The sequence below is a fragment of the Lathamus discolor genome, chromosome 2, assembly GCF_037157495.1.
Source record: "Lathamus discolor isolate bLatDis1 chromosome 2, bLatDis1.hap1, whole genome shotgun sequence".
NCBI lineage: Eukaryota > Metazoa > Chordata > Aves > Psittaciformes > Psittacidae > Lathamus > Lathamus discolor.
Window position 1 is genome coordinate 17,856,261 of NC_088885.1, and position 21,732 is coordinate 17,877,992.

At 44.4% G+C, this 21,732-nt stretch overlaps 2 protein-coding genes across 3 annotated transcripts in view; both read left to right on the forward strand.

Moving 5' to 3' along the window:
- The window catches only part of CHN2 (chimerin 2), a 166,711-nt gene extending 155,736 nt beyond the window's left edge, over positions 1-10,975 (forward strand). Inside the window, exons 11-13 of the mRNA XM_065665960.1 lie at positions 3,742-3,879; positions 5,460-5,565; positions 9,128-10,975. Of these exons, the coding sequence (XP_065522032.1) occupies positions 3,742-3,879; positions 5,460-5,565; positions 9,128-9,299 (416 nt within the window). The 3' untranslated portion in view covers positions 9,300-10,975. The remainder of the gene's footprint in view (positions 1-3,741; positions 3,880-5,459; positions 5,566-9,127) is intronic.
- A 6,908-nt stretch (positions 10,976-17,883) lies between these two features.
- PRR15 (proline rich 15) lies at positions 17,884-21,340 on the forward strand. 2 transcript variants are annotated; one of them, XM_065665963.1, is made up of 2 exons: positions 17,884-18,032; positions 18,490-21,340. In XM_065665963.1, the coding sequence occupies exon 2, from the start codon at positions 18,499-18,501 to the stop codon at positions 18,865-18,867; it is 369 nt and encodes a 122-aa protein (XP_065522035.1). In that variant the 5' UTR covers positions 17,884-18,032; positions 18,490-18,498; the 3' UTR covers positions 18,868-21,340. The 2 variants fall into 2 exon arrangements, with proteins under 2 accessions (XP_065522035.1, XP_065522034.1); XM_065665962.1 differs by having other exon boundaries at positions 17,885-18,064.
- The last annotated feature ends 392 nt before the right edge of the window (positions 21,341-21,732 follow it).

The window sequence follows — 21,732 nt, forward strand, 5'->3', positions numbered from 1 at the left end:
GTCCCCAGGCACCTGGCTGGAATGCCAGTGTGCTTTTTGCATCTCTGGAAATACAGCTTTTAATAAATGGGTTTGAAAATAAACAAGCAAGGAGTCCTCTCATTTTAATGTGCAGGATGCACCCTTCAAATAATGCCATCAAGCTTTCTCATTTCCCAAGCTCTTTGTCAAGCCACAGCAGCCAGAAGACAGTATGATACAGGGATGATGCAGAGCCGATTTGGCCACAGGGTGCCCACCTCTCCTGCTGATTTCATGTGCAGCTGAAGGGGCACAGTGCAGAGAAGCCAGCCCTCCCTCTGACTAATTCTGCTCTGCCAAAGGGACACGCACTTGTTGCTTCCAAAGAATTGTAGCAAGAACAAAAAAGCAAAGGCAGTTTTGAAAGTTAACATCGCACGAAGAGAATGGGATCCCACATAATGTTATTTGGGCTCAATAAAGCTGTGATAGTTAGTTTTAAAACAGGGAGATCTAAACTAAGACTCCCTTCCAAAGCCTTAAGCAGTGTAAATACCCCTACTGTAAATTAGCATTGGGCTTTCTGAGGCACTGACAATGTTCCATTTTAGTGATTTTTTGTAATGAGAAGGAGGGGAATAATGTGGATTTATTTAATCTGGTGAATGTTGGTGCTGTAGAACGACAGTTGCTCTCTGTCAGCATTGTTGAGCTGTGGTGTTTTAGCATCCAGAAAACCCTCATTGTGAACTTTATCCACACAGCTGCCATTGTCACCAATGCATTCTGTCCTCCCACTTGTTTGTGTGACTGGCTGGTACAATACACTTGCTAAAAATATGATGCTGTTAAATATTACATGAGTACTTAGAGGCATCCTAACTCATATGCACTTTTTTGCCAATATACTGAAAACCTGTCAAATGCAAGGAAAAAAAACCCCCACAAAGCAGCATGTTAGCATGGCAAAGGCTCTGCCATGAAAACAAAGCATTAAGGAAAAAGGCACTTATATAGAAATGTAATTCAGTATTCAGAAAGCATAGCTGAGGCTTTAAGAATGTAATACTCTGTTTTGTTCTCTAATAAAACTATTGATATATATTTCTATAGCGTCCAAAGTCAGCTGAAACCTTTAAGGAACAGAATAAAGACTTTCTTTGTCTTGAGCTGTTCAAACTTCAACATAATACAACAAAATACATTGACAGTCAGAGTAACAGGGAAAGAGAAATGACAGTGTTTGAGTAGTATTACATTTGTAAAGCTGAAGATGAACAAAAAAATACAAAATTTTATAAAAATTATATGAACATATGGTCACTGCAGTGATACTGAAAATACAAATTACAATCTGAGTTACTGTACTGAAAGGTGAAAAAAAATGATGGTGGTAATGCAGAAGGTACCATATGAAATAGATGTGGCTCATACAGTATGCTACTGCAGAAGATCCTCTGTGAAACATGTGTCATGACTTTACTGACATGAATTTCAAGGGCTTTCAATTGCTGAAACTGAAAGGTAGAAGAAAAGAAAAACCAAAATCTACCAAACTATGATTCTGTGAAAGTAAAGTAAAAATCTCCCTCCCCCTACATACCCACTGCAGAAACATGTAGGAGTATTTCAGCAGCCGCATTGTTACACTCACTTTAAAATAATCTTCAGTGCATTTCCAATAGCTGTGTATTTGTCTCTGAAGTGAAGAGAAAAATCTCTGACTTAGGAATTAATGCATTTTTCCTACAGTAAGCAAATATGTAAGTAAGAGGGATGCTAGAAATACACTGTAGTTTGAAGTACCTCTAGCTGAAGTACCCCTTTAAGGAAGCTTGCTGGGCTGCTTTGTAAAGTACTAAATAAATAACACTTCCATTTAGTATACTGGTGACCTGGATAATAGATGCAACCTTCTGCTTTCCTATATTTGTTCTGATGCAGCTGCTGGCTCCTTAGAGGTATCTGTTTTCAGTGGAGCATTTTGAGTGCTCAGTGTCCATCAATTAAATAGAGCTCTCCACACAAAGCTTTACAAGACTAATGCTACTGTGCCTGGAACGTGTGGATTAAACAAAAGATTGGGGCAGTGTAAACATCCTCCTAGGGCTTATTGATGCTGTATTAAATTAAATGCTGATGGATGTATTCAGACTGCTCAGCTGCATCAAGAAAGGCTGTTTGTTTTAAACACTTAAGCATATAATCTCCTCTTGATGAGACCATGTAGTGCTATTAGTCTTAATGAGAATTATGTGCATACATCAGACAGGACATATCCCTTCAAGATTAATGCCATAGGTTTCTATAAAATGTCTACAATCAATATAAACTCTTTTACTCTGCTGTGAAAGTCTTTATCACCGTCTTAGACACCATCTATCAAGCATACCCACTCATCTGTCTGTATCAGGGCATGTCTACAAGTACTACTGAGAGACAAGCAAGGCGATGGCTTTACTGCATGTCAGCACCTCGGTGGTGACAGCCAAAGCTTGTGCTTCACCTCCTGGGAGGTACATAACAAACTCCTCTCCGGTGTTCAAGCAAGCAGAACCTCACATCACCCTACTCACTGTATGCTCCTAATCTTCACCACCTCCTGTGAGGAAAGTGCTTATATCTTTACTTGGAAGGTGGGAAATAAGGACCATGGGGTATAACTGATGTCAAAGAAGCCTGAGATAAAGTTAGGGGTTAAATCCAAACAGCCCCAGCCCCTGCCTGACCAGTGTCCTATCCCATCTTCCTACTGGAAGGGCCAGGAAGGGAGGACAGCAGAATTTCTCGGTCTGGAGAAAAATGTGGGCATGAGGGTACTAGGTAGTTCAGAACAGATGTAGTCATTTGAAATTGAAAAATAACAGTGATCAGCCTCACTGCTAGTTCTTGTAATGTCACTCACTGCAAGCCATGCGTTGGTCAAGGGTTTATCAGCAACACTTGTAAATGTTAAGCTCATGGGATTAAAAGTGCTTCATAATGAAGTTCTGACTGTGTTACAGTATGCGGCAAACAAAATGTATGTCATTTCAGTCGCATAATTCATCTATTTAACTCTTCATGCATTACAAGCATCCATATTCATTTAACAAATTCTGATCCACATTTCAGAATAAATTGTACAGCTAAATGCCATAGCATGTCTATTTACATTCAAATCTTTGCAATAAGTAAGTCAACTATTAAGAGATTAGAGGACATCCAGAAAATAAGGCAGCTTTCTTCCTAGCTAATCAGTATAGATAGATTGGTGCAGATTTACAAGATTTGGATGTTTACTCTGACTTTACCCACTGATCTCCTGAGGATCACTGAAAATTTATTTCTCTGAGCCTCTGTTTCCCTGAGTGAAAAATGAAAAGAGTGGCTCACACTCCTGTGCATTGATCTGCAGACACAAAATACAACATCAGAACCAGTTATTAATAGCTTACTTTCATTGAATGGGCTAAATTCAATAAATATATTATTAACATGATTTTTCATCCAACATTAGAACATTATGTGTGAGATGGTAAACTGCAGATATTGTTGATGTAATCATCAGCCCCTCCAAAAGATGTAAGCAAATAAATTGTTTGCTAAAAGATAAAGAACCTACCATTCCTCATTCATATACAGTAAATTTGGTAGCAATATATTTTCATTTAAGCCTTCCAAATGCTATCAGGTTGTTTTTTCTTGTCAGATTGGACACAATAAATCTACATTAGAAGCCTTGCCTTGCTTCAGCCAAAATTAGCCTGGTTTCAAAAAGATTTCTTCCTCCTCTTCCAGATGGTGACAAGGCTGATATTTCTGCCAGTATTTATCCAGACATAAACATCATTGCTGGAGCACTGAAGCTATACTTCAGAGACTTACCCATTCCCGTGATCACCTACGACACCTATTCCAAGTTCATAGAGGCAGCAAGTAAGTATTGCATAGTAATTTGTACCAATCTTTAATTACATTTCCCATCCATAAAGCTGTCCATGTTAAAGAAAAGGAAGACAGGTAACAAATTGGGAAGCAAGGGCATTGTTCTGTTCATTGCTTCTCTGCTATTCCCATCTTACACCAGAAACTGTTGCTTAATTGCTAATCAGATGGGACACCATGCAGGTTGAAAAAATAAAAATAAACGTAGGGTATCAAAATAACTGAGCAGTTTCAGAAAGTGTGGTTTCAGTACTTCACTTCAGCGAAGCCAAGGCATGCCCTGGGATAGGGTTTTTCTTGCAAATGACTCAAATCCTGTGCCAAGAGGGAGAATGTCCACTGCCATTGCAAGGACTGCATCTGACACTGGGAGGATCCCAGGGCTGGTGTCATGGCCACAGTTCTGGCTGACAGTGCAAGACCGAGTAAGGAGTGAGGGGTAAGGGTTGAGTGAACAGTGGGAGCCTTGAGTGTGTGCCCCATTTCCCCACCATTTTGCCTCAAATTCTGCTCTCCAGGGCACAGCCTTCCACTTAATAATAGTCCTTAATGAAAACTCACCATCTGGATTGCATCGAACTCAGTTTATTAGCAAAAATGTCAAAGACCTGAAGTACCTAAGAAGTAAAATGCTTTCTTCTTTAAAAAAGTATCCGTAACCATTTTGAAATGGTACCCTGTGTATCAATAAGCATCAGGAAGAGTGGTCTGTCTGTGTGACTGTGCTGCCTTCCCTTCCCCTCTGGCTTACCCCACCTGCAACCACAGGTACCTCTCTCCTGCACTGTCCTCTCCCTCCTTGGCAGAGAAATTATTGTTTCTTGTCACTTGTCCAACAAAGAACTTGCCCAGAGCAAGCAATTCCTATCATGTCAATACAACAATCTCTTAAAAGCAGGATATAGAGATTCTTAATTTTCTGAAATTTTGGGGTCCTGGTGCCATTTGTATGAGAAGTCATGCAGCAAATATCTCTGACCCGGTTCACAGCTTAGGAATCTATACTTTTCATGTAAAACACTTGTAAATCCTGATCAGATTTTTAAAGAGATTCTTAAATGAGCGCTGATGCTCTCTCGTCACTGATACCTGCATATTTAAATATGTTCAAAAATCTTTGTTTATGCAATTCCATGTCATTTCAATCTCTAGCTAAACTTACATATTCAAGCATAGTCTCCAAAGGCATATACCCACACTCTCATCTGGTTTTGAAGCTTAATGGAAGTAATCTTTTACATAAGATTTTAGAGGGTCAGTTCTGGGCAGAGTATTATGAAGCACTTAACAAAGCTCAGGTACTGTACCTATACAAGCCTGTAGATAGAGCTACACACCATAAAGATAACTATTGGGTGGTCTTTGTTGCTGGCTTCTTTGTAAAGCATTTTTTTTCCTTTGAGGATTCAGCAGTTGCTGATAAGCTCCATGTTTATGAGTTTAATATTTATCCCTCTGAGCACACTCAATGGCTTGTAAATGACTCCATAATAATAAGTTCGCTTCCTGAGTTATGGCTGTTTACAAATGGAAAGCCCTATTAACATTAATCCTGTTTGGTGTTTTAACAGAAATCTCCAATCCTGATGAACGACTAGAAGCAATACACGAAGTGTTGATGTTACTCCCTGCTGCTCACTACGAGACACTTAGATACCTAATGATTCATCTCAAAAAGTAAGTTAATTGACATGCAGGATAATTCTTGAAGAGCTTAACAATTTTCTGCTTTGAAAGAGAGAATTACAGAAAGTGCCAATAAAGCTTCCATTAGGGCACAGCCACCAAAACGATAACGTTATAAATCAGCAGACAAGCTGTGTTTGTGTAAATGCACGGAAGCTGTGCACATATACAGCATAGATCCTTTTGTTGGCAGATCAGTGCAAACCTTTGAAGAGTTAATTGAGATTTGTCACGCTTTTCTGAGACAGATAATATCTGAAAAACACTGGAATGGTAGGTACTAGATGTGCTGCAGTAAGTCACTAGATCATGCTTTGCTTCTGCCTCCCCTTACCTCCTGATTTGTCTTCTTGAATGATAACCCTAAAAGGAAAGAGCTGTCTCTTGTGAGTTGTTTGCTCACATCACAGTTAAGCCAAGAATCAAACAGGGCCTATTTTTATATGACTAGTAAAAGAAATACAGGCCCTTACCCGTTATATTTGTTTTAGTTTTAAACACACTCTGCCTCGTTCACTTTACAAAGCTTCTTTAGGAATACATAATGCATACATACAGATTCATAACGCCTATATTTCATTTTCTGAAGCAACTTGGGAGTGTACTGCCGAGTTTTCTAAGTTTTCAGCTAGATACCTAGAAAAGCTAGGAAGTGCTCCAAAGAGGATGCCCCACTTTCATTAATTTCAAGCAGAACTGTTTTGCAAACCATGCTGACTCCACTTTGCTACTTTGGGTATTTACACGCCCCATGAAGTCTTCTTCGTAAGCTTTCAAAAATCAAAGCTGAGTAAAGACTGGCACTGTCATCTCAAAGCAGGCCTTCATCTAAAGATGCATTGCCTAAGATGACCCTTGTCTCTGGTTAAAGTTTGTAGTGCTACTTAGAATCAACAGAAAAGGGGATAAGGCAGGAATAGAATACTTACCCTTTATACAGCAAATCCTTGATTTTTGCTTAGTGGTCCCACCACTTGCAACACATTGCAAATTTGAAGTATTTTCTGGGTTTGATCTGCACCATTCTGCACTGTTAATGCCAACCTGCAAAAAAAAAAGGCCTTAAGTCACGTAACATTCCATCAGAGAGCTTGTGTGAAGTGCATTTCATGCTCAATCAGGTTCTCATTATGCAAAGACTTTTCCTCATTTTGAGTCAGCTCAGGTCATTACAACTGAGTAATTTTTCCTTTCGATGAGACGTTATTGGGGCATGCCGGAACTTCTTCGGACTCTGCAGAAATGAGATGTGCAAGTATAAACCCTTGTCAGCACGTACACATGGACAACTAGGGATGAACTATGTTGGCTTTTAAGAAAGCCCATGGAAGCTGTAGACAAGCAACTTGCACACAGAATCAATAACAGGCAAGTATTAACTTGCCTTCCTTCTTTTTCATGAACTGCAGCACAGGCTTTGGTTCAGCTGTTGAGCTGAGCTATGGATGAGACAGAAATAGTCCAAACAGCTGATCAAGCTTCTCTCTCAAATACCTGCAAGTCATGCAATGTATTTCCTCTCCCAGACCATACCGTTCAGTGTCTGCAAGGAAATCGTTTGTTTGCTCACATCACGGCTAAGCCAAGAATCAAGCAGAGCCTACTTTTTTATGCATATTAGTTCCTATAGAGAATTTGTTTGAGAGATCTGAATATGAAAGAGGAAAGGATCCTTTAGGTTCAGCCTATCCTGTTCTGTAGATTAAACATAGAGTCCCAACTCCACCCCCATAGGGCTCTTCCTGCATGGAGAAAACACATGCCCACTCAAGGAGTCTATGTAAAGACTGCAGGATCACAGCCTCTACACCAGCACCGTTTCTCAACAGAAAAGGAACTGCACTGAGTTCTTGTTAAAAGCACAGGGAAATCCAGCAAAGGACAATGTCAGCAATGAAAATTGAGTTTGTCAGTCAATGACTTAATTGCTTTTTTTCACTTATCTCTGTGATAACTTTTTGCTCAAAACTGAAGGGAATACGATAGTACGAGAAGACCCCCATGTGGTGAAATACGTACAGCTCCATCCACAGTGACATTGCAGTGAAACTGTGAATCTCCTCTGTCTTCCCCCTATGCCAGCAAGCACTCCTGCACAGAGATGCTAGGAAGATGTATGTGGCACTGAATAGCTGTTCAACATCTGTGCTGCAGACATCCACAGACAGAAAGCAGAATGTTACACATACTCTTGCACAGAGGTGGCAGCCTTGCTTTGTCTTTTCTCCTTGCAAAGCCCAGCCAATGTATCTGTGCTAGAAGATTAGGATGCATCTGTGAGTAGGGCCATTAATGCACTTCTGTCCTGAAGGCAAAGAGGAGCAGTGTTTTTCTGTGGCAGAGCCACTCCTTGCAGAAAGCCAATAGTAGGAGCAGGACCCAATCATCTAAAGACCTTGCAATCAAGGGAAGATCAGATTACTTCTGGTTTCAGCCTGTTCATCCCCTTATGGCATGAGTGAATCCACTGCTGCCCAGCTTGGAATTGCCATGGCCAGGGCAGTATCTGCTGTTCCCAGGAGAGCTGGCTCCAATACCAGAAGCGGTCCACCATGGCAGAGGAGTTCCACGGAGAACTTATGCTGGACTTAGTAATAGCAAGTATCTGGTCCAGGAGGGACAGTGACCATTCAAGGGACTGTGGCTGTGTCTACACTGCAGTGCAGAAGTGCTCTCAGAACCAAACCTGAATGCCAAAGGCTTGCTGGGACAACACGGATGTGGCCCAGCTCTGTTACCTAGAGGAAAACCTTGAGCACACTTTCCATCAGGCCTGACTGATTTTCCAGTCAGGGCTGACTTCTCTGCAGCTTGGCAATCCTTGGTGGTCTCTGCTCCAGTCACACATAGTCTACCTATTCTTGTATTCGTATATTGTATGACCCATGTCAGGGAACAAAACAGCCTGGGCTCCTTCCTAGAAGTGCTCCTTTTTTCTGTCAAGGATCGATGGGATTTGTAGCAGCCTGACTTCAGCAAGCCCCCTCTCCAAGCTGCTCCAGGATTGAGCTTGCTCCTAAAGTATAACAAGTAATCACTCAGCTGCTAGTTGGCCTGAGGCACTCAGCAAGGCAGAAATGTGGGAAGGGGTAGGTTCCTGCATGCTGGAAGCATGTCTGGGAGCAAGGGGGGCATTGGTAATCAATATAAAATCTGGGTTTATATTTGGGAAGCCCACCCACACCTCTGGTGTGATGCACACCAAGCACAAAGTGCCAGAGAGCTGTAGTCCCTGTAGCGTAGGGGACTGCTTCCACACATCATCATTTAAATCATGATTATGCTTTTCAAAAAAGCAATTGCCACTAATTCTTATACTCTAATGGTGGAAAAATCACTTAAGAGTCACATGAGGGAAGATTCAAGGCACTGGAAATCTCAGCTCCACCATAGCTGTATTGGACTTGCTGTGGAAACAGTTACTATAATGAGGGAAAGTAAAAATTGTTACTGAAAAATGTCCTTATCTACCAATGCTTGATGTGATGCATATATCCTTTTCTTCTAGAAGTAAGCAGCTACTTACCTTTCCTTTTTTTCCCTTGTATTTCAGGGTTACCTTGCATGAAAAGGATAATTTTATGAATGCTGAAAACCTGGGAATAGTGTTTGGGCCTACTTTAATGAGACCTCCAGAGGACAGTACCCTTGCGACGCTGAATGACATGCGGTACCAGAAGTTAATTGTGCAGATCTTAATAGAAAATGAAGATGTTCTCTTTTAGACAGGGAGAGGCAAATCTTCAAAGCCATTTGTTTTAAAACAATTCGTTTGAAGGAGAAACATCTCTTTAAATTTTTTCAAACAGAAAGGAAAAAGTTCCTTGACTGCACTTCAATTTCTGCAAAGTTGCAGATGGATGCCAAAATGGTTAGGGACAGCCTGTGTCTCATAGACATATGCTTCTTCGTAGAAGGGAAAAAAAAAGGTCAGAAAAAATCCTCTTATCTTGTGTCTTTTGCCTTGCCTCAGATGTATATTTGTTTTGAGAGGTTGCAAACAATTTTATTGTTAACTTATTAAGAAACATAAAACGTATTTTAATATGGCTAGCGAAGCAAAAAGGTACTTAATCAGTGTTACTTGTATGCGCCTATACATTTCCCTTTCCATGAGACATAAGTATATATGTCAATTGTGAAACAGAACCTATATTATAAAGATATTTTTACTTTACCTAGCTGAAAAAACAGCATTTTATTTTAGCAAACTATAAATCAATGCGGTGCATTGATTATTTTCCACATAATTTTTCTTGCATTTTTGCTACGATATAATGAAAACAATTACTACTATTGCAGTATTATCCTGACATACCTCTTGTATTACGAATTTTTTGTTTTCTTGTGTGTATTCCAGCTTTCCTTAAGTTTCTTTGCATTTAGGCACTAGCATCCTAAGACTGTACACTTTTAGTCATTTGCTGTTTCCCAAAACACACAGTATTTTCTCTCCTTTTATTGTTTTAACTCCCATATAAAATACAGTATTGAGAACTTCTGAAAAGTCCTGGTGGTAGAATCAATTTCACATGCCAGATTTTTCTTGGATTACAGAAATACGTAAGTTAAGTGATGCTGGGACACTGGATATTTTCTGGCCTTGTTGAAAAGTTAGCACTTTTTTGGGTTCAATATGAAGGATTTGGTTTTTCTGTAAAAAGTGAGTTCTGTTTTGTCATGTTTCTGTATTTATAAATGTACAGTAAATCTGCTAAAAATGTAGGTATTTATCTTGAATGTGTTTCCCAATGGTTTGTTTAAAAAAAAAAAAAGGAAAAAAAAAAAAAAAGGAAATGTGGGGGTTGGTAAATTTAATTATTACCAAATTTCACTATTTTTCACCCCTCACACATTGACCTATGGAGTTCATAGTCTAACTGCAACTTATTCCTAATGTTACAACTGTTTCTCAGCATGAGATTTTTCTGCAAACATAGAAAATCAACATATACTTTACTACCAAACTCAATTTTCAGTACAAAAAAATACCTAATAACCCTTCATCTTGATCATTTGTATCATATGCTTGGTAACTCAGTGATGCCATTTCCTGAATTATTTCAGGGAGCACATGTTTCTATTCAAATTGAAAAATACGTGTAACTATGATAATGAAGGGAGGTGGAGGGTATGGCTGTAAACTTGTCGTCTCCTAGAGAAATAACTAAGGGCTAGATAGATTAACCCAGATTGCAGAGCAAATGCTAAATAGTCTGAGTTCCCAATACTTCCATAGATCCTCCTGCCTTGTACAGGACTATTTGTTGTAGGTTATGTACTACTTAATACTGTCATAAAAATGATCTGGAAATGGTTTTATTTTGTGAAGTGAAATATGCTTTGTAATTTATGATAGTGTAAATGGAAGGAGAAATCCCATTAAATGTGTTAAAGAGTTCTGGTGTCTGTTGCTCTGACCAGATGGCAAGCTGCCAGATGAAAATCAATCGCTAATTACGATCCTGACATTGCTGGGAACTTTCCTACTGGGAAAACTTAGAGCAGTTTTACTGAACGTCAGCAGTTCCAGACTGGCACTTGGATGCCCACACTACCACAGCCAAGCCTATTGCACACATTTGTTTTGTGCGACTATCCTGAAACACCTCTGTGTAAAACTTCAAGTGAGCGATGAATCACAGTATCAATCCAACCAATACCCAAAAATGCCATCGGAGCACTTTTCCACTCCCTTGAACACAAACATTTGTGTTCAATATTTATTGAATTACCAATGATTTTCTTTATTTTTTCTGGTCAGTTCAGTAATGAGTTGGGGTTTTTTTAAGGCAGGAGCAGTATTTTAGAACCCTTTTATTTATTTTTTGTAGGAAGACAAGCAAGCCATTCTGCTTCTCCCTTTCCCTCTACTATGAGCATACTGGTAGCTTTGAAATGTCTCACCATGTGGGGTCTTCCACACATCTCATCCTAAGGATTCAGTGACAGTATAAACCTGTGTGTTTAAAAATACCCATGCTTAGTGTCTTCAGAGAGCAACATTCTAAGCTGTTGGACAGTGGGAAGGGTATGATTATGCATCTTAAAACACAAATATCTCATGAATTGTTCATGTTTGTCTTGGCTAACTGATTTAACAATGTCCAGCATCCTCAGCAGCCTACTGAGCATGGAGGTGAAGGGACCTTGTCCCCTCCATACCTCATTAGTACCACCTTGTGCTCACGCTTCATCTCATGTCAGACATGCTGTGGCCATAACTGCTGCTCCTGGGGCCAAACAGGACCTCTGAGATCGGATTGTCTCTGTTCCAGATCCACCATTCAAGGAAATAAAAAGGCAGCAGATTTACTTCTGTAAAACTCACTGCTAAAACAGAAGAAAAAGGATATTTAGGGAAGCCTATACTCAAGTACACAGGAAAAAAATGGGTTACACCAAAACCTTTCCTTTACTTCAGAGCATTCAGTAAGAGCATAACTTCTCTTACAGGGGGCACTACAAGAGAATAGTAAGAGTAATTTGGGAGAGGCTCCAAGGGGCTGTGTTCAAGCTGATGTAACTTCCCTGCTAAGTCATTTCATCTTGAGTGGAACCAGCTCTGCTCCTCTGGAAGCATGTGAGATACCTGTGTCTGACTGCACTGGAGCCTGCCTGCAGCCCAGTGTTAGGCAGTAACCTTCTTCCACTCCAGGTACTGGAGAAGACCCTTGGTGGAGTGCTGTGGGTGCAGCGGCAGTGCCTTACTGCAGGCACCCACCCATGAATCCCACCTGCCATTCAGCTAGCCCCATCTTCTGACGTGATGAAGGCAACTCTGCACCCCCTTACAGCTCATGCTTGGAGCTGCGGGGTGAGACTACTTGACCCCCATAAAGCAGAGGTGTCTTAGCCACAGTTATTAAAATATGCCCTGACCTTAATGGTTTGTAAGGTGGCAACTTCCCTGAGTGCTGAGGAACAGCTGAAATCTCTTCTTTATACCTGTCTTTGCAACACTCATTGCTGTCAGGTTTAAGTATTTCAAACCTTCCAGGGCAGCTGAGTGAAGGAATTGTTTCCTGAGAACGCCACAGCAGCATGTGCTCCCTGAATCCAAAGTGTACTGAAAAGGCAGCTGGCAGTCAAAACCAAACAGGGAACTAACTGTTGAAGGGTTTCCCTGAGACACCGAGATGGGGCTCCTCTACCCAGACACCAGTGTTGTGAAACTTAATGATCTCTCTCCTGCTGTCAAATACCATTAGAATTGGACAAAGGATGCAGAAATTTCTGAGGAAGAATTTGCAAAACAAGAGAAACAAAGAGTGTAAGTGCGGATACTGTTTCCTCAGGAAGACTTCCTAAAAATGAAACTACAAAGCAGACAGAGCTTTGCTCTCAACTCACCGTTCTGCAAGCTGATGTCAGATTAAGCTGCACAATGGGTCTAACAGAGCACAAAACTGGGTGAACTGGTACCACATTCATTTTATTTCTAAGCAAAAGGTAAGACTACACTTTGCTATACACTTAACAGGCTCAAAGCTCACACAACATTTATGCTTAATGAAGGAGACAGGGCTGCAGGGGCACATGGCCTGAGACTCTGGGGAGGAATGTATCAGGTTTGGGATCTCTTCTGAAACAAGGTACTTGAAAGACCTGAGCTGGGTATTACTGTGAAATTTAGGATACAGGAGGGACTGTGTGTGTAGTGTTGGGCAAAACTGGTTTTAGTGAGACCTTGGAGAGGTGGCAGAAGTCAACAGCTGGGCTGAAGGAAGGCTTAAAGTCCCACTGTGAGAAGGTGAAAGTGAAGGTAGGTACTGAAAGTGGTTTGCAGAGTACATGGAGCAGCTGTGTCTTTTATGATAAGCTCAAACACTGCACAGTGTAGTACAAATGAGACACTGTGAGATGATTAACTGTGTTTGCACAGGGCCCTGCCTGCAGCCATACCCAGAGGGAGAGCGTTTTCCTAACCTATCTAGGCTGCTGCTCTCTCCCTGTCCCTCCCACCTGGAGATGGAGACAGCCGACAGCCTCTCCTGCTCTACCTTCAGCTGCTGCCAGCATCACACTCCCACGTGCAGAGTACAGAGGGCAAGGGCAGCCTGCTCCCCTGATCCTGCTAGTGGCTGGGGCTAGAGGGGGCAGAAAAGGAGATGGGGCTGGGAGGAAGGCTCACAGAAAGGCCCACAAGTGGGCCTTTCAGCTGTTCAAGCTGCCCAGAGTGTCAGCAGCTGGAGAGGCTACATCATTTTCCCTTGATGCTGCACTCCCCCCAAATCTTGCTCTACACATGAACCTGTGTGGCCACAAATCTATTCCAATGCTCCATCACCCATGCAGTAAAGATGTTCTTTCTTGTGTTCATGTGGAACTTACTGTGTTTTAGTTCACACCCTTTGTCTCTTGTGCTGTCACTTGGCATCACCGAGAAGAATCTGGCCTCATCCTTTTGACACCCTCCCATCAAATACATACATTGACCAGGTCCCACTCTCTTCTCAAGGCTGAACAGGCCCAGCTCCCTTTTATTTCTTTACTGACAAGCACAGAGTCAAGGTCTGCAGAAAAGGGAGGATGATTTGAGTGCCAACAGACCCCCCTGCCAATAACCAGGAACTGATGAAAACTCTGAGTAGGAAGGTAATTCACAAACACTTACACAAGGAGAAGAATGCCATCTAACTGGATCTTCAAAGCAGAATTATATTGCTATATCTCCCACAGCTATCTAAAGGCAATGAGGAGACTATAGGGCTCATGCACTGATGCTCTCAATCTTATCTCCATTTTATGTTCTTTAGCTGTTGAGATTAATTCCTTGATTAAAGATCATGGCTAAGATTCAGAAATCTGAACCTTAGAGAACTGTGATTATAGCTGAATGCTCTGGGGCTTGCAGATTCAGGACATCAATGGATCTTGCATGAGGGCCATACTTTACATTATCTTTCTCTGAAGCCATGGTATTCTGGATATAATTATGCTGATGCTATAGCTAGAGCCAGGACTGGGAGTTCAAAGCCTCAAGGCCCTGGATTATTGCAGGATGTTGTAAGGACTACAGGTAGGAAGAAAGCTTGTGCCAGCTGGAGCCAGTGCTTTATAAGCTACAACAGAAATGAGAAGCTGGTTATAAGTAGAGAAGCTACTTATAACCAGTTCAGTTCACTTATAACCCGTCAGGGTTCAGTTTGCAGTAGACTTGGGGATAGCAGGATCCAAGCTCATCAAAGCTCTGCAGGGCCTGATGAGGTGAGGGTCAGAGTATTCTCTCTTGAAAGCATGAGCCATCTGTTATTGATACAAAGGTTAGAATGAGGAGTAAGGTTAGCTCCAGGGTTTTAAACTGTAGACACTGAAGAACATAAGCTGCTGCTGGTAATATTTGGTGATACCTTATTTTCTGTTCTACTGTATGGCAGGCATGGGTATGACCAATGTGCATGAAGATCCATATTATTTACCACATGCTGCTGCCCAAGAACATTAAGAGATTGGGGTTCCACAGGTATGCATAACAAGGTAACAGGTTAGGTACCTAAATACTGAGGAACCTGTGTTCTTAACTACTTCATGCTGCCCAGTCCTCAGTATTAGGAGGGCCAGTGTCAGTACAGGACAGTTAATATCTAGGGGGGTTTCTGTTGTTACAGACATTAGCTTCACAGTTAAGGTAGGGATCAGGGACAGACTTTGGAAATCTAAAGCCTAAAGAACCAAGTTGTTACTGAAGTTGCAAAAACTGCAGCGTGCTGGTCTCAGTAATGATCAACTCCTTTCCCCTATTCAGTGTGTGGGTTCTCTGCTCAGGAGTATGGATATTAGATGAATTGGGGTTTTTGCAGGGCCTGCAGAACTAGGAGGGAAGGGTACTTGTGTCAACAGCCACAAATACCCGTATTCTGTTCTGCTGTAGGAACAGGACCTTAGTTTTATCTTCAGATACCATGATAGAGGAGCAATTTTATTAATGAGTATAGTAGCTGACTTCCATGTATTGAAAAGAGTGGATTGCTTTTTATATCAACACTGTAAATTTATGCCTAGTGAAGGAACGCAGTGAGTGCTGTTGCAGCAAGAAAAGGGCAGGACATACATTTTCACTGTCAGAGCTGTTTTCATATAAACACTAACCTCAGTGACAATCTTGCGGAACAGCATGTTGTGACTGATTCCCAGCAGTGACTTTGAAATGCAGAGCAGGTTTTGTTGTCCTTCTGCACCACCACATACACACACAGGCAGCACCCTCCCACACACACGTCTCTTACAAAGCTTTCCAACCTGCCTGTCTCTTTTCAGCAGACCCTGTTTTCAGCAGTGTCGAAAAGGACAAACCTCTTCCACTGGGAGACTCTTTGAAACAGGCTTGACTGGGAAAAAATGCACCAATTTGATGTAAGTCTGGCTTTATGTGAGCTAAGAGGTCAGGTCCATGGTAATCAAAATAATATATACAAGTAATATAGTAGCAAATGTTCTGTGTAAGCTTGTAACCAGAACGGAAGCTATAAATGTCAAATAACATTGTGAAAAAGGCTTTTAAAAATAATAACTACATTTATTTCTCCGTAAATTCCCTTTTTCCTAGGCAGTCCCCTGGGACACAAGATGAGGAGAGATGCTGGTGCTCTCTTTCTCTATAGATACAAATAAGTAGCAAAGGAGTAGGTCGTATTCAGTAGGGGAAACTTGACCTTATGATCTGTTACTGTCCTTAGCCCAAGAAAGCCCAATGCGCTGGTGCTATGTGTCTTAGAAAATGTTAGTTGCATATGTGTTAGGAGGGAATGAAAAGTCTGTCTTTTCTCACTGGAAGTTACTGTTTTATTCCATAGGAAAGATTTTTTTGCTGCTGATATTAGTATAATAGACAGTTTAGAGCACTTTCAAGTGGTGTGTGCATCCATGTCCAAAAGCCTTTGGGTTTGAAGAGAGTAATCTAGAGAGTAATGTAAGTGCACACCCCAGGCTCCTCTCCCTCAGTAGCCTGCAGTCACCAATTTCCATACATCTTTATGGGCTATTCAGAGAAGCTGCAAGTAGAAGGTGATCTGCAGACGATGAAGGTGAAATACCACCGCTTGCACAAACTCCTCCACCTGAGTAACTGTGTAGGTCATGGGAGGGGTGTTAGGCACCAAATGTGTGTTACAGGGCAGAGTTCTCCAAAGAACAAATCACCATTTCTAACATATGGCATGGCACAAGCAAATCTTCCTTCTCCTTTCTGGATTAATAAAAAAAGGTAAAAACATTTGTACGGCCGTATCACAGAATCATAGAACCATAGAATGGGTTGGGTTGGAAGGGGCCTTAAAGATCATCTGTTCAACACCTCTGCCAATGCCGACTAGACCAGGTTGCTCAAATCCCCGTCCAACCTGGCCTTGAACACTGACAGGGATGGGGCAGCCCCAGCTTCGCCGGGCAACCTGTGCCAGTGTCTCACCACCCGCACAGTGAAGAATTTCTTCCTACTATCTAATCTAAATCTCCTCTCTTTCAGTTTAAAGCTGTTCCCCCTTGTCCTATCACTACATGCTCTTGTAAAAAGCCCTCTCCAGATTTCTTTTGGCCGCCCTTAGGTACTGTCAGACTGTTAGAAGGTCTCCCTGGAGCCTTCTCTTCTCCAGGCTGAACATGCCCAACTCTCTCAGGCTGTCTTCTTAGTAGAGGTGCTCCAGCCCTTCGATCATCTTCATGGCCTCCTCTGGACTTGTTCCAGCAGTCCATGTCCTTTTTATGTTGAGGACACCAGAACTGCACACAATACTCCAGGTGAGGTCTCACAAGAGCAGAATAGAGGGGCAGGATCACCTCCTTCGACCTGCTGGTCACGCTCCTTTTGATGCAGCCCAGGATACGGTTGGCTTTCTGGGCTGCGAGCGCACACTGAAGCCGGCTCATGTTCAGTTTCCATTCAACAGCACCACCAAGCCCTTCTCCGCTGGGCTGCTCTCAATCTGCCTATCACCACACAGAAATTCAAATCCCAATTTTAAGCCGGCCCAAGTGAAGACATGAGGTGGCACTGCCTCTCTCAGTGGCTCAGCTACGTTCCTCTTGTTTTCTCGCAGAGGCAACTGAAGACAATCCTACTTTCCCTAACGCTGCAAAGCCCTCCCCTGTGCACACCGGCTGTGCGCACGCACAGAACGCGTTACCGCGCCAGCCCCGCAGGCTGACCCCCGCACCCGCCGCTCGGCCCGCGGTTTCACTATGCCCGCACAAGGACCCCCTCAGCCCCAAACCCCGCCGCCTCCCCGCAGCCGCGGGTCCCTTTAGGGGTCACCGACCCTCCCGCAGCCCCGCCCCGCCCCGGCGGGGCCGCGCAGGTGAGCGGGAGCCGCCCGGGGACCGAGGCCGGCCCCGCCCATAGGGGCGAGCCGGGGGCCGGCCGACACCTGCCGCGGCCACGGAGCCGCCGCGCCGCGGGCCTCTTGCCTCCGTCCCGGCCGCGGCAATGGAGCGGTAGGGGCGGCCGCTCCTCCCCGGGGGTAAGGAGAGCGCTCCCGCAGGCGGCGGGCAGGTCAGTGTTGCCTCCCGTACCTGTTGCGCCGGGAACCGGCGGGAGGGAGGGAGGGAGGGAGGGAGGGAGGCCCCATCGCAGGAGGTACACGGGGTCCCGGCGGGAGGCAGCAGCCCCAAGGTACCGGACTTCGGGCTCCACTCCGGGGCTGGGAGCGGTGAGCGCAGGGAGCGTGTCCCGCGGCTCGGCCCGGGGCTTGGTTTGGCTGTCCGCCCCTCCCGGGGAAGCGGGCAGCGCTTCGGAGCCCGTCACCGCGGCTCGGCCGGGGGCACAGCCCGACATCCCCGCACCCGCCTGCCGGTGCCAGACCCGCGCCTCCCCCGGAAGCGTTGCCCGTCTCTCCGGCGCTGGGCGGCAGCGGCGGAGGGGCCCGGTGCGCCGTGTGCCCGGCTGCCAGCCCGCCCTCGCCCTCTTCCTCCCTGCAGGAGCCCGAGATGGCGGACAGCGCCGCGGCCACCGCCGCCCCCCGCCCCGGCGTCAAGGGCGGCTCGGCGGGGCCCTGGTGGAAGTCGCTGACCAGCAAGAAGAAGCACAAGGAAGCGGCGGCCGCGCCGCCGCCCCCCGCCGCCGCCAGCGAGGCCCCCGCCGAGCCCCCGAACCCCGGCGGCCGCGAGGAGCAGTCGGTCCCGTTCGGCAGCGGCGAGGCCGCGGCGGCGGGCGGCGGCAACCGGCGGAGCCTCCGCGTCTCGCACTCGGGCCGCTTCAAGGAGAGGCGGAAGGTGCGCACCTCGCTGCTGGCCGACAGCCCCGATGTGTTCGACGGCGGCGGTGCCGCGGGCCAGGCCGCCCAAGGCGGCGAGTAGCCCAGGAGGGCTTCGCCCCGGAACAGCCACTGGGCAGGGGGCCGGAGCCCGCGGCTGCCCCACAGCCCACGTTGGCCTCGCTTGGCCCCATTGGCAACGTGGAGCTGCGCCCCCCCCGGCCTGACCAGCCATTGTGGGAAGCCCGGCACCCCGCATGGACGAGTGAATCGCGTGCAGTGTCACGCCAACACCGCCAAGACCAAAGCCCCAGGTGACGGGACGCTGTGATTGTCTTAAAATGACACCAATAAACACCCCACTCCCTGCACTGTGGTGAGCGGACTCGAAGGTGCTATCCCAGGGCCGATGCTGGGGTCCCTCCACCTTCCCCCAGCCCTTGCCAGGAGCCAACATGCTGATGCCCCAGGCCTGTAAGCCAGCTCCTCTCGGCTCTCGGGCCGAGGAGGCGCTTTGCTGCTCTCATCTCACACGCTGTCTTATCGAAGGAGGGGGAACAAAGTGCTCTTATCTAATTTCAGGGCTGAGGACCTCTGGTGTGGGCTCCTGCCTTGCATTCGATGACAGTCCGGGAGCCCATCCTCTTTGCCCTGTAGGGGTCGAAAGAGGGGTACTGTGAGGGGCAGGTGCTCGCATTGCCCATGTCCCACACCACGTTGTATTTAAATATGCAAAAAGCAGGACTGTGCTGGTATTCTCCCTCTCCTTACTGTGTAATGATAAACGGGTTTTCAGAGGCTGGTCTCCCATAGCTCTGTTACAGAGGGAGGCAGCTTGTTGTCAAGCGATTCGTGCTATTTACCTGGGGAACACATGATTTTTGTGTAATGAAGATGAAGGAATTGTGTGATAAAACGTAAATTCTCTTTTGGGAGATGAGGCTAGCGCAGGTAGGGTTGTACTAATGTGGATATAGGCTTGGGCACCACTGGAAATGTTCTTTACTGTTTACCATGTCCAAGGCTTGTGAAGCAAGATTAAAGATTCCCAGGATTTCTTTTGACAGCAAAATAATGTGCTTTAACGCTGGTAACTGTCTGCTTCTTTTGAGAGCTCCTGGATTTTTGGACAAAGTAAACTATAAACCAGATTTGTACTGGTGGTGTGCCTTACCGAGAAAACTCTGCTAGAAGCACTCAGCAATTTACACATTTCTGCATAGTAAGTAATGTAGCAACAACTGATTTATTTATTTTAAATGCATTCCCAATATATTTTTTATTTTTTAGACCTTTTCTGAATGTGAGATAAGATATTCCATAGTGGCAGAGACTGAAAATCATTTCCTAGGAGTCAGGTATTACACAGTTATGATTTTGTTTGGCTGCAGCTAATGATTCAAGGTCAATTAAAAAATAAAAAGTGACCCAAAAGAAACAAGAGCTGAGTTCCAGGTGAAAATACCAAGTAAAACAGTCACTGACAATCTGGGCAAGTGCCCCGTGGTTCAATGTGTGTGATAATACATAATGGACTTTGAAAGCTCCTGTGTGATAAAACACAACCTACTTTCTGCTCTGTCACTCAGCTGCTCCTCCAGACTCTGAAACCCAAGGACAGAAAGATGGTAGCATCAAGTCTGTTTCCATGAAAGCTTTTTATCTACCCAATGTATGGACATATGCTCTTCTTATTTAGTAAAACTACAAGGTTCTGGGTCTGGACTGCCTTTTTGATGTTCCTGACTGCATGCTGACTAAGGAAAGAACTGGGGGGTTGTGTGGGGAGCTCATGAATGTTTTTCCTTGGAGATGCTTTTCTTACATGGAGCCTCTTCATTCAAGGGGTGTCTGAAATCCTTCTGTTGAGAAGCAGCAGTTGGAGCAAATGCAGCCTCAGATGAAGGGGTGCAAGAGAGAAGGAGGGAAGTTTAAAACCTGGGAACAGAGGGAGAGATGAAGAAGAGCTGTACTTCAGCTATGGCTAGCCTGAGGCTAGGGGAAAGGAGGTGGAAAGGGGTGGCTTTGCTGCCAGGGTTGCCATACTGCCTTTTGGAAGGCAACATTTATTTCAGGTGAACAGATCTGCCTGTGTTTATGTATTCTAGGGCCCAAAGAACCTTTGTTATATGTGTGTGTCCAAAATGGAAGAACAAGTAAGCAGATACTGCACTGGTGCATTTCTTACTCCTGTGTTTGGTGCGAGCTCTGTGTGGGTCAGATCTTCAGAGGCCTGAGTATGCAGGCTAGTGCTTTGCATATCTCATGCTGATGCTTTTCTGCATTTTTAATCCTACACTACTGTGAAAATACAGTTTCCTCTCTTCTGCACCTCCGAGTACCTCTTTCTACAGTGAACATCCGTTTGCTCTTTGTAAACATTTCAGTCTTCACCAAGGCACAAGATACCTCCCAGTTTGGGTTTTATTTGAGAAGTCTGGTACACTGTTGAGATGGCTGCTGTTAAGATTTTATATCAATACCGGTTAATATGTGACTAAATACTCGTTGTGACTTAATCCTTTCAGCTTGGAAATTTGGTCAGGATACCAAATCAATAAATGCACGTAAAATGACTTGCAGCCATCCTCCATCTTTATCCTGACCTTGAGCTGTGGTGAGGAGACGTAATTCTATCTTCCTGCTCAGTCAAATCCTTGCTTCAATGAATTTGATAGCAGCCACTGAAAAACTAGATCCATGAGAAAATGGGCTGACTGCCTCGTCTCACTTTCCCCACCCTCCGAGCAAGGGCCACGCAGCAGTATCTTTAGGTTAGTGCTGACCCATGTATGCCAGCGAGGAGTGAGGAGCCCCGTTGGCCATAACCATCTTGCAGTGCAGAAACAGTCCTCTTTTTTTTTCTGATCATCAGATAAAGCTTTAATTAATCTATACACATGTAAATGAATAAAGCTGATACAGAAAAAGGTGGCATTTCATGGAGCACCTGAATTACATTTTTTTT